The 12757-nt window shown below is 40.2% G+C and overlaps 1 protein-coding gene and 1 long non-coding RNA gene across 2 annotated transcripts in view; one reads left to right on the top strand and one right to left on the bottom strand.

Moving 5' to 3' along the window:
* Positions 1–12757, top strand: part of LOC144695962 (uncharacterized) — a 113656-nt gene that overhangs the window by 85429 nt on the left and 15470 nt on the right. The gene's annotated exons all lie outside the window — the stretch shown is intronic.
* The window catches only part of LOC144695960 (dyslexia-associated protein KIAA0319-like protein), an 80702-nt gene that overhangs the window by 53258 nt on the left and 14687 nt on the right, over positions 1–12757 (bottom strand). The window contains exons 3-6 of the mRNA XM_078567081.1: positions 11060–11330; positions 6720–6821; positions 3485–3582; positions 1727–1814 (exon numbers count right to left, since the gene is read on the bottom strand). Coding sequence (XP_078423207.1) covers positions 1727–1814; positions 3485–3582; positions 6720–6821; positions 11060–11330 — 559 coding nt within the window. The remainder of the gene's footprint in view (positions 1–1726; positions 1815–3484; positions 3583–6719; positions 6822–11059; positions 11331–12757) is intronic.

The raw sequence follows: 12757 nt of genomic DNA, 5'->3' as shown, positions 1-12757 counted from the left end.
CGAAACTCTCTGCACTGCACCCTTACCTTCATCTAACACCCCAACTTCTCCGCTGCCGGTTGACCGAGGTGCATGCTGGCTCTCTATCTCCAAGGCCTCCTGCTTGTACCTCGTGAGGATTCGGAGGTTTTGGGGACCTCCGCTGGTCCGCGAGCTTTCAATGTTGTTATGGGCCATCTTCTCCTGAAAGGACAGAGGAGCATTGATTAGTCCACTCTCCACCTGCAGCGCCATTGCAGCCTGGCCAACCCCAGCTGAGGAGCACCTTGCAGGGCACATCTGAGTTGTGACCTTCGAGCTGCAAGGCACTCAGTCCAAGCAGCCAAGGCTCACCACCTTGGCCAGCTCCGGTGTCATTGACAGTTGGCATCTAGGCTCTAACACTTGAGCTCCACGGTTGGGGGACAGCCAGACCTTAACACTTCAACACACTGATCCATGGCAACATGGTACTCACCCTTCCTGAGCACAACAGGTCATTAAACCTCTTGCGGCACTAGACCCAGGTGCACCGCAGAATACCATGGCTGCTGACCAACGCTGCCACCTCTTCCAAAGCTCTTTTTGTAAGGTGCGGTGGCCTCCTCATTCCGTCCCTGGGGACAAGGGCATCCCTCCTGGCAGCCACCTCCTCCAGGAGGGCTGCAAGGCACTCATCAGAAAAACGGGGGTGGGGGGGGACAAGTCTCCACCCAACCTGCCCTCCATCCTGGCATCTGCAGCCGCACTGGAAGCCATAATTTCCTGTTGACAACACCAAAGATGTCTTCTTCACTGGCAGCCTTCCAGGAACTTCCTGGGTGATTTTTAAACCAGCTGCCGGGTCACCATTGGACCCAGTGGCCGAAAGGCCCCTACCCCTGCTTGCCCCTTCCCAACCAGTGATGAGCCGCGTTTCACACTGGGTGGGCCTTAATTGACCAGCCAGTGTGAAATCGCGGTCGGCGACCGACCGCAGGCGGTGGCCCATTTCCCGGCTGCTCCCAGGCCCGTTGACTGCGCCTGCCTGCCGAACTCAAAATTCTGCCCCTGGTGTTGAATTGTGTGTGCAATGCTGTGTGAGATAGACAGGTAATAAATTTAGAAAATCTTACACCTGTATGCATTTCCTCTGTATAAAACCTACCTAAAATTAAAACATCTAAAATCTCCAGTAGCAAATCTCCCCTTCTCACTAACGCCAAATTGAAATGGCTACTAACTGATTGTTTAAAATGAATCCATGAAATTAACTTGTGTGACGAATGCAGATCCGTCACTTACTGATTGTGCTGGATACATTAAACAGGAAAAGGTTATCAGTTTACTGCATGTAGTAACATTTGCACATTTGATTGCTCTCAGATTACAAAATAAATTGTAAACAATCTTAGTGTCACATGATTGTATATAACAAATACCCAGCAGGTTCTGAAAAATATTCAAGGACATTCAAACACAAGTTAGCGCCCATAAGATATTAACCTCACAACTGGATAAACAAGTTTGGGTCATCTCAATTTACTTCCTTCGCTATTCAATAACTTAGTTTCTAACCCAGGCCAGTTTCACCTCAACGTACATGGTCCTTCAATAATGCATCCTGGCTTGGCTGTTCATTGCTACAGAGAGCAACTTGCCAGTCAACTTGTTAACACTCAAACATATGCTTGTACTGCAATTTTTATTTGCTCTTACTCTGTACCTCCTGCTATACTTGGTCATATTTAAAACCATGAATACCAACCTGGTTTAACAGACACATTCACTGATCCTTCTCCATATGCATAATCTCCTTGAACAATTACTTTAAACATGTAGATACCAACCGAAAGCTGAAAAATTGAAGTACCGTTAGGTTATGATATGGTACACAACATAAACATTGCATTTGTGTTAAAACTACATATAAAGTGGTTTTTCCATTATGTAAAGCAACAAAGTTTGTTTCAGAATAGGATAAAATACAATGTCTAAAGCCTACCTGCATTGTAAATATCAAAACTTACTCTGCACTTCACAACCTCCTGATTTCTTCTAGCAATGTTTCAGCCTCTAAAATTGTGGAATAATCTACACTAACCAGATGACACCAGGAACAATTTAGATCCCAACACTGGCCAATACTAAAATGTTTAACGCCACAGACCAGATTGCTGGGGAGAGGGAAAAAACATCTCTTTTTACTCCCATTATACTCTTCATTTCCCATCCATCTATTAATCCTCTACTCTCAGCATTTTTGCATCCTCTTCTCCCAAAAGGCCATTCTGCAGCTATTATGTTACACTATTTAAATTTAGATTCTGAGAGACAGACATCTTTGAGACGATTCCTGGCATTTAAACACCAAAATCTTACAATTTCCAAATCTCTTGCTGGGATGAAAAGTCAGATGCAGAAATGTAACCACCAAGCACCTATATTATTAAAGTATTAGATGTGCAGAAAGGAAGTTCAAAAAGTAGAGGCACATCCTAAGATAGAGAAGACAATATAAAGAAACAGCCAAAGCAAATAAAATATTGGTAGGCAAACACAGAGAGTTGGCGAGAAAATACAAGGAAGAGAAAAAGAGAAACCATGGTAGAAAAATTAGAGAATGGAAGACAAGTAGAAGGACTTTTTTTTAAAAATTCCTCAGCAAACCCACAAAAGGATACCTGGTATATCTTAAAAAGGTGAAAGTTGTATCAAAGGTAAGGAGTCACAAATTGTTGTTGGTAAATCAAATGTTCTGCATTAATTCACTAAAAATATGTACAGTAATCTTTTGCCAAGTCAGCCATTATTCACATTTTGCTATTCTGATCATGTCATTTAGGTCAAGAGCAAAATTAACAATTGAAGTATATACTTTGGTTGTTGTTTATTTACTGGGAAGTTAATATGCTTATTGACCGCATAACCTAATTCACATCCTGGATAGCTGTTAAATATATAGTATAATTCTTACTGATGTCACACTATACGAAGGCCATGTTCTAAAGGGTAACTAATCACTTTAGGAATGACGATATAGTCATAATTGAATTCTGAATTCTGTAACAGAAAACAACTGCACAGTCTATCTACCCTTGCTCTTTTGCACATTCATTAAAAATGTATGTTTTAAGTCATCACTCAAGACCCACATCTGCTATTTGTGGTGATAGCACGAATCAAGTCTAATGCCTGCTCAAGAAGGGTTAATGGACCGAAAGCTGAGTTTTCCAAATTGTTCACTGATACAAGAGTTCTAATCACTTTCAGTAACTGACAAACATGGTCAAATCATGGGGGTTCATTTGAGAATTAATTATGTAAACTTGCATCAAATAAACAATCGCTAAAAATATTGCTCTAAGCAACATACTGTGTTCATTCACATTGTAATGTCAATTGTTAGAGCAGTCTATGCACTATTATTCCTGTTGTAGCATATTAAGGAAGAACCCACCCAAAACTTTAGTAATTACAATAACAACTAGATCACTTAGGTGATGAATTATTTTCATCCACTTACTCTGGAGAGTTTAAGAGTCTTTGAGTGTTGGCCCGCCATCTCTCCCACATAATCCAGTGGGTGTGTGATCAGTTGCCAATCATATTTATAGCTCGATCCTTGAAAACATGAACAATACAGAATCAAAGCTGTGTTGCATTTTAAAACCAGTTCCTGCTATGACAACAATTCCTTCAGTGCAAAATTATATATGCTTGAACACGTAAAAGAAATGCTTTCAATAGTAAGTCACTTTCCTTCTATAATAAAAGCTTTCCATTTATGTTGTTTAAAATATTCTAACCAATGGAGTGATTTATACATTGTGTGACATTGTCTCTTTTCTGTCAAGACTCACCAAGGAAATCCTCAGCTGATGTCAGCTACAAACCAAGTGATTTTACTTACACTAGAATTGTCAGATTGGCGTCAGTACTAATGCTTGATGTTGACTGGGAAGAATCTGAGCTGAGAAGCTTCATAATCAGTACCCACTGGGCTGGTCTCAAACCTGTTTGGTTTAAGTCAAGTAACACATGGAACAGAGAAAAAGCATACTAAGCTGAGAGATTTTACAGATGCCAAATGGGGCTGGGGGTACTTTAGATTGAAAATGCTTCCATTTCACATAGCCACTTGAAGAAAACAACAGGCTTTCTTCATTTCTTGCAAGAAAAACTACACTGTAAAATCTCACTAATAATGATTGTATTCATAAATACACCATCCTCTGTATTTCTTCAGTTTCATTTTAAAACTATTATATAACTTGTAAACGAACAACCAAACTACAATTAATATGGAAAACAAAATTTTGTATAACTCAAAAATATAGCAAGCAGACTTGTATACTGCTATGTTGTATATGGCACACAATTAAAACAATGTTCAAAAGCTAATGAAAGTTAAAAAGAACTTGTAAAAATTATAAAACATCTCTATATTGCAAACCAAATTAGATGACGACAATGAATTACAGACAAACAATCTCAGAGTTTACTCCACACAGTACAAAAACTTTACTCTCACTATTAGTGTGATCAACAAATTCTGTTTTGAATTCCTGTTATGGACTGTCCATCATTAACAGCCGCCTTGTATCTTCCATGTACAGAATGAAGGTACATTTACTTTTTGAAACACTTGCAAATGAGGATCTTAAGAAATTGCATTAAGGAATTTCTTAACAAAATACTCAACTCCAGAAATGAATAAAAGCAGTTGCTATTATACTTTTTAAAAGGGCGTGACTTGGAGTTAGAAATGTTAAATTATACATGAAACCTTGTACATTACTTCAACCACCATGTATAATTGACAGTATTAAAATGATTGTAATAACATAGCCAGCCACAAAAGTTACTGACTGATCCATAAAGTAAACTTGGTTACCACTGTTTAATCAGGTCCCAACATTTGTTCATCTACACCACAGATTCATCCAATCCGGGGAAGAAATTTAACTCAGTTTTCAGAACAAGTGTGAAAAAGGTGTAGAAACAACGAGGGAATTTTAATAAAATAATCTCTAAGAAATATCAGTAGAAAACAATATTTTAAATAAAAATAAATTAATCAAAATTTCTCAGTGAAGTCTTCATTCTGTAAAGTTATTCGAATGAGGTCACAAACTTTCTAAAATCATATTGCCATTAATACGCTACTCACTTCTTTGCAATTTTGGTATCTAATTAGCTGTTAGATATAATATACTGCTAACTAGATCATTACACACATTTTTACAAACATATTCTGTCTTCCTGATTTTAATGAGTTATTTCGACTTAGTTTGTTGTAATTGCATTTCTCATCAGATCACTGTTAGCCACTCAAATGTACATAATACATTGTTCAACACGTTGATTTCAACAACAACTTGCATTATATAGCACCTGTAGCAAAGCGGCCCAAGGTGCTTCACAGGGAAGTTAATAAACAAAACATGACACTGAGTCACATAAGGTGATAGGGCAGATGACTAAAAGCTTAGTCAAAGGGATAGGTTTTAAGGAGCATCTTGAAGGAGGAAAGAGCAATAGATAGGAAGCGAGATTTAGGGAGGGAATTTCAGAACTTAGGGTCTAGGCAATAGAAGGCACAACTGCCAGTAGTACAGTGATAGAAAATCAGGGATGTGCAAGAGGCCAGAATTTCAGGACTGCAGATATCAGAGGGATATGGAACCAGAGGAAGTTACATGATAGGGATGGAAGAGACCATGGATGTATTTGAAAACAAGCTTGAGAATTTTAAAATCAAGGTGTTATTCAACTGGGAGCCAATGTAGATCAGCGAGCACAAGGGTGATGGCTGAACAGGATCGGTGCAAGTTAGAATACAACAGTTGTCTGGAATTTTTTTTGAACAGGCCCAAGCAGCACACATACTCGCCACTCGTAGTGCTATAACAAATGGGTGAACGTGATGGCCTTTATAGTTATTCTAACGGTCCTGTTTCTACTGAAGATAAGAGTAACAAGCCTTTGGCTGTTTCAGTGGAAGACTGCAGGAGAAAGAGGGACAAAACGGAGGAAGAAAGTAAGCTAATTAGGTAGGAATTAAAATTAAAAATCAAAACTTGGTAGTACACTGCCAATTGTTTGGGGGTAAGGGAATTGCTTTCAGCTTTTTTATGTTAAATCTTAAGTAAATAATCATGACCCTACTTTCCCTAGCCTACACGTGATGATAGTGCTAATTCTGGGTCCTGTGTTACATTGTGACTTCGCGCTGCATTTTTCTACACAATAGTCCACACACCCCCCACCCCCCCTCCCCGGCCTTTTATACCCTCGGTCTATTTGCAGCAGTGCTCTTGAGCAAACGCAAGGTATAGCTGATTTTTTTTAAACCATGCCTTCTAAAAAAAGAGTGCAGAAAAGCGTAAGCATATTATTTGATTTTTATTAGTGCTTTATAATGTTGTGTCACTGTTTTATGTCACAGGTACAGGTTTATATCCAGCTCACTTCCTTGAGGTTAGGCATTCTAACATTATTCTATAATCTGGAAAATTTCAGAACGGAGGGGCTACAGTGTATATGAACAAATGTCAGCCACATTATCTTCCAGTCCCACAGGAGATAGACAAGGAGATATGGTTCTTAAGAGATCAGACTTGAAAAGGTTAATGGAAGCTGTGATTCACCATTTTGAAAGCTAAAAGTGAAGACATGAATTATTTGAATATTAACCAAGATAACATAATGCACTAAGTACTTTAATTCCTTAGAAACTAGAAATCCAATCCTCTTACCTTTGGACGTTTCCGGCAATACATATGCATTCAGCTCAACCTCATTCTTTGGTAGAATGACCTCCACACTGTCTCCAGCAGAAACAACTAATTCCTTCATTGCTAACACAGAAGACAAACAATGTTTTAACATTCAGAGAATCCAAACAAAATTCCTACATCAACCAACCAGTAAGCTCCAATTCAGCTCACTGAATAATTATTGTCCTTGGCAGGCTGAAAAATACGACTATGTGTAAAATAGACAGCATTCAAAAGCTAACTTTTGCCAATTTTCATTAGTGTTTTTTAGTTTATCTAAGAAGTAAACCTAAACCAGGCTTGTCCAACTCACGGCCCGCGGGCCAGGTTGTGACTCCCGAGGTCTTTGAACTTGGCCCATCAAACATGTTGGGCATTCAACAAACTTATATTTGAAAAATGCTGTAAATCTGCTCATCCAATCCCAGGCTGGTTCCTCTCTGCATTCGCTCCTGAGGCTCACAAGTGATCTATATCAGCAGCAAATGTAGAGAGAATGCAGCCTGTGATTGGATGAGCGGCAAAGACAGGGAGGTGAGCTCCAGGGCCCGGAAGATGAGGCAGCTGGAGTGGCGCGGCACGGCCCAGGCAAGCTGGTGTGGAGCCAACTGGCATCAGGGTAGCGGTGCGGGGGTGGGGAAAAGAGACAGAAAGAGTATGAGTGGGGGACAGAGAGAGTGTGAGTGGGGGAGTGAGAGAGAGAGAGAAAGAGAGACAGACAGACAGAAAGACAGAGAGAGAGTGTGTGAGGGGGAGAGAGAATCGTGAAACTATTAATGCATATAATATTATTGGAAAATATTTTTCTTTTAAAATAGTGGTTTAGTCCGTAGTTTTGATATGTAAGGGAGATACCGTGCATTTGCATTTTTTGATTAGAGCATTCAAGAAGTGGGGTGAAAACTGACACTTATCTACCAGATACCAAGCCATATGTTTACATTACTAATAAAATTGGTGCTATGAAAGGGGCTTTATTGTTAGAAGAGGCTAGCAATACAATGAGAATTTACATTCAATGGGTGGCGGTAGGTATAACTTCAGCAGTTTTCGGGTGTGCAGAGGAGAGGCAATGTGAGATCAAAAGGCAGCTGTAAGCCTCCAACTGTCTCCACGCGAACCAAAGTGAAAAGAACCTCATTTTGAATTCGTAAGGTGAAAATGCTTTGCCTGGTGTCTGGTTAAGTCTATGGGTTGTTGTTGTCTTAATGGAGATTAGTTTGGGAATTTGTTAAAAGCTATGAGAGAGAGCGAGAGTGTGTGTGACGGGAAGAGAGAGAGATAGAGGGAGAGGGAGAGAGTGGGAGCTAGAACTAGAGAGAGGGGGAGAGAGAAAGAGCGAGGGGGGAAGAAAGAGAGAGAGCGAGAGGGGAAGCGAGTGAGAGCTAGTGTGAGAGAGTGAGAGTGAGATCGCGTGGGGGGAGAAAGAGCAAGAGAGAGAGCGAGAGCGAGATACAGAGGGGAGTGAGAGGGAAAGAGGGAGAGAGAGTGCGAGAGGTGTGTGTGCGGGGGCAGAGTGTGTGCATACGTCTGGCTCACTCCCAGTCTCAGGGTTTTCATTCCCCTCACCCCACAGACCAACATGCATCTCACAAAGAGTGAGCAGCAGCGAGTGTGCACCCTGAGGCTGGGAGTGAGCCGAACACACGTGCTCTCACCATCTAATACTCATCGATACTGATTATGCATTGTTTTTTTTGCTCAGCAATTTGTTTCTTTTCATAACTCATTTTAAAAAAAAATTTAAATGTTTAATATTGTGCCAAACTTTAGCTTTCCGAAATTTGATCATCTGCCCTTAGTGTGAGAAAAATTTTGAAATGTGGCCACCCACACGAAGAGGTTGGACAAGCCTGATCTTAGCATAATTAATAAGCAAATCGTCTCACAGGCAATCTCTGAATTAATATCCTTAAATACCAAGTTAATGGCCCAAATCCTCCAATCAGGGTCGGAGCCCCTATTTCCAACCCTGATCAGATAAAACCCACTTACCCTCCCCCCTGATTTTTCTGGCCAATCTTCCGTTGGAGGACTCAGTCAGCACAGGAAACCACAGAGACATCAGCGAAGGGAATCAGTGCAGAAGCCATGCACCATTTTTACATCACTAGTATTTTAGCGAGTGTTCACTAACACACTGAAAAGCTTTGGGGCAGTTAAACAGCTTTTAAGTGTGTTACTAAATGAGTGCTGCAGGGTGGGTCAGCTGGGTTGGGTGGTGAGATCAGGTTGGCAGGGTCAGGGAAGGGAGTCAGGTGGTGAGATCAGGTCAGATCAGGTCAGGGGTGGGGGGCAGTGTCAGGCTGTGAGGGTGAGAGTCAGAGGCGGGGGTAAGGGAGGAGTCAGGTGGTGGGGGCTAGTCAGTTCAAGCCAGGTGGGGTTGTTGGGTGGGGTAGTTCAGCTCGGGTCAGGGGAGTTGGTGGTCAGTTGTACAGTTACCCAGGAGCTATACTAGGATTTTCTGTCTAACATTTCCTGGGTAACTATTCAGGTAACTAAGTTACTGGAGACTTTTTCAAAGGGTCCTGTGGAGCAGGATAATTGCCCACCTGAAGTTCAAACTTCCCAGGCAATTCCCACAAAGTCAGTGTGTTGGGACTTCAGAGGGGTCCTATAGTGCATCTTGGAGTGTACGTCCGGTCTCCACCGATCCAGAGACCGTTAGATCTGAGTCAATGTTTTAAATCACTCTCATCCAATTGTCAATTCTATCACCGCCACTGCTCAGCTCATTATTCTATTAAATGATAGTTTCATTTTAATTTTTTTAATTTCGTTTTCGCTGAACAATTTGGACACCAACATGGGTCCAGATTCAAATCTCCAGTCAAAATCACATTTCTATAAAGCTAATGATTTTCATAATAGCAATAGTAAGAGCAAAATAAGAGGGGGTGGGGTGGGGGAAAACAGAAAAATAGAAACAAAATATGCTGCATTTTACAGACATGAGGAATTATTCAGATATACTAATTTAGACACCAAGAATGCAAAATATAGCCCAGGAATTAATTATATGAAGGGTTTAATGCTGCATACTTTTACAGAATTTTACCCCAAAAACAAATCTGCGAAATTGGGAACATTATATTTAAGGTTCAATGCCTGATCCTAGGTAAAGGGCAAGTGGAATAGACACAAGACACGTCCAGTTATATTGCAAAATTTATTAGCTGCAGGTTCAACAGACTTCAAAACATTTCTTAAAAATCAATGCTGAGTTATGAGCTAACTTTCAAATCAACAACACACATTAATGTGAAGCATTAAGCTGGAAAAGTTATTTCAGGTGTTAGCCTTAGCTCAATTATAGCATTCTTGCCACAGGGTCAGAAGGTTAAAAGTCACAAAGGGACTTCAGAGCAAAATCTGGACAGATACTTCAGTGCAGTACTGAGAGAGTGTTGCACTGTTGCAAGTGCCACCTTTTAGCTGAGACATTAAACCAAGGTCTTGTTTGCCCTCCCAGTGGATGTAGAAGTTCCATTGCAGTAGTCTAGAAGTGCAAATAAGCACACTAAATGTTCAGTCAACCTTTACCCCTCAAAAAACATCACGAAGAATAGATCATCCTGTTATTTATCTCATTGGTGAATGTGAGACTGTGCTAAGTAGTTACTGTGCTTCCTCACATGACAGCATCAACTACAATTCAAAAGCAGGTCTGATGAAAGACCATCAGCCTGAAATGTAACTCTGTTTTTCTCCCCACCGATGCTGCCTAACCTGCTGAGTATTTCCAGCAGTTTCCATTTTTATTTCAAAAGTACTTCATTGGCAGTGAAGCACTTCAGGATGATTTAAGGCAGTGAAAGGCTCTTTACAATGCAAGTTTTTTCTCTCCTTCAAGTTAGTCTTTTCTTCCTTCCTCCAAAAGATTATGAAGAAAAAACTCCTATACAAGGAGATATTTTCCACTTTGGTATTTTAAAAAGCAATTTGTTGGACACAAACAATAAGGTTAATTTTCACCTTCAACTCCATTGCAACCCCTCCATTGCAGATTCTGCCCAATTTTCATCCGATTAAAATTGACAGGAAGAAAATTAGGTGAGGACCACTAGAGTGGGTGACCTGCTCAGTTGGTGATGGTACAAATTCAGCCATGACCTGTCACTTCTCCTGGTTAGAAAGACTTGGTGTGATTATGAATTTTGCAGTCAGGCTTCTGTTAACTGTCATTAAATTGACCAGGAATCAGTGCTGCAATATTTATTTTTGCTGGCCTCCCATCCCACTACTGAAGTGTCAACAAAACGATGAATATTTGTACTGTCTACACTGTCAGGGCAGGTCAGTCATTAGATTCAGCTTACCTGGTTCCTGTGGAACACCTCTGGTTGCACTTGTAATATTGGATGTAGAAGCAGAAGTTATACCTCGTGCCATCGCAGTAGTTTTTACTTGTGCTGGTACAGTGCTCAGGAACGGAGTTGGAATTGTGGCAACTGGCAATGTCTCGGTGATACTGTTATTTGTTGCATTCGTTTGCATCCATTTCTGATTGGTTGATGGACTGGACAAATTGGAATTAGAGGAAGAAACAACCAAAGAGGCAGTGTTTGGCAAAGAGCTTCCTTCATGGATCTAAAGAAATTGGCAAGAAAATTAATGCTTTGATTACACATACATTTTTTCGCAAAATTAAAATGAGATTTTTACAAGCTTATTTGAAAATTCATTTAAAATGGAAGAATATTTAAAAATGTATTTATAAGATCAGGCTTTCAAACTATTACACAGAAATAGAGACCAGAAACAATAATGTTGAAAGGGATAAATAGAAATACAAACACTTGAATCTATCTTGCTAATAAAACAGAAGCAGTACATTAGTTCTCATCAATTAGGAATGTCAGTTTTAATATGCAATCTCAAATAGGTGACATGATACAGTCTCAGGGTTACAACAAGTTTGATTTATACAGCCCTTTTAACATAGCAAAATGTCCTAAGGCAGAAGCGAGTAAAGAAGAAATTGGAAGATTTGAGAGAACTAGGGGAGGTAGAATGCAGTTCCACTTACAACAAACATATGCCTGAAAGACAAATGGAACATTACAATCAGGACGAGTGATGTTCAGCCACTGTCTGGAACATCTGACTTGATTGCGACCATTAAGACTTCCAGTAGACAGAGCCCCTCCCCTCAATCCCCAAATTCCATTAACACCCAGAAACCAGAAGTTAAACTAGCTGGCCCAGGGCAAGTATTTTCAATGCAATCTTCCCACACGCACAGTGCAGTCAGGAGTCGCAATAACTTCATAAGTTATGTACAGGAACATACAACTAAGTATACAATGGCCTCAAAATATCTTCAAAAAAGGAATATGGAAAAGGTTAATAAAATGTACTTTCTTGAGAATGTAACAGAGAGGACCTGTGGAGGTGCATACACATGAACACGCACACACGGGGTCACTGGACAGGCAGCAAGGACAGGAACACTGGCTGATATTCATCTTTCCAAACCAGGACTGGTGGGGCCAACTGAAACGGGCCAACTGAAACACCCTGACTGCCAAGCGAAGCAAGATCTGCTAAATCAGCACAAACTATGGATCGAACCTGACATCCACCCATTTCTTTATGTCTCTGCTACTTGCTAGATAAACTCAGAGTCAACATAGCAACTAAACAATGTACAACAATGAAAAACTTCTTACAATTTTACTCAATGTCACAATGGAGATTAAATAATGAAATTCAACGATCCTGAATATTTTCATACAAACTTGAAAAGTTTAACAGAATTGTTTTCGCCAGGAAACATTTTTTTCCTCCCAGATTACCTTAGTATTTATTCAACAGTGTTATTTCCTTACTATATTCAGACGGCTCTGAAGTTACGCTCTAAAGAGCAGTGCAAAATGTAATTTCAAAGCGTCAATAATTGGCAGACAAAATGGATAATTTGCCAAATGTTATGAATCATTTGCAGCTCACTACAACAACAGTAAGGACATTTACTGCCTGATGGCTTACAGGCCGACTTTAAATAATTTATATAA

The sequence above is a fragment of the Cetorhinus maximus genome, chromosome 21 (genome assembly GCF_964194155.1).
Source record: "Cetorhinus maximus chromosome 21, sCetMax3.hap1.1, whole genome shotgun sequence".
Taxonomy (NCBI): domain Eukaryota; kingdom Metazoa; phylum Chordata; class Chondrichthyes; order Lamniformes; family Cetorhinidae; genus Cetorhinus; species Cetorhinus maximus.
The sequence above is the reverse complement of the archived record's forward strand: the minus strand, read 5'-3'. Positions and strand labels throughout refer to the sequence as shown.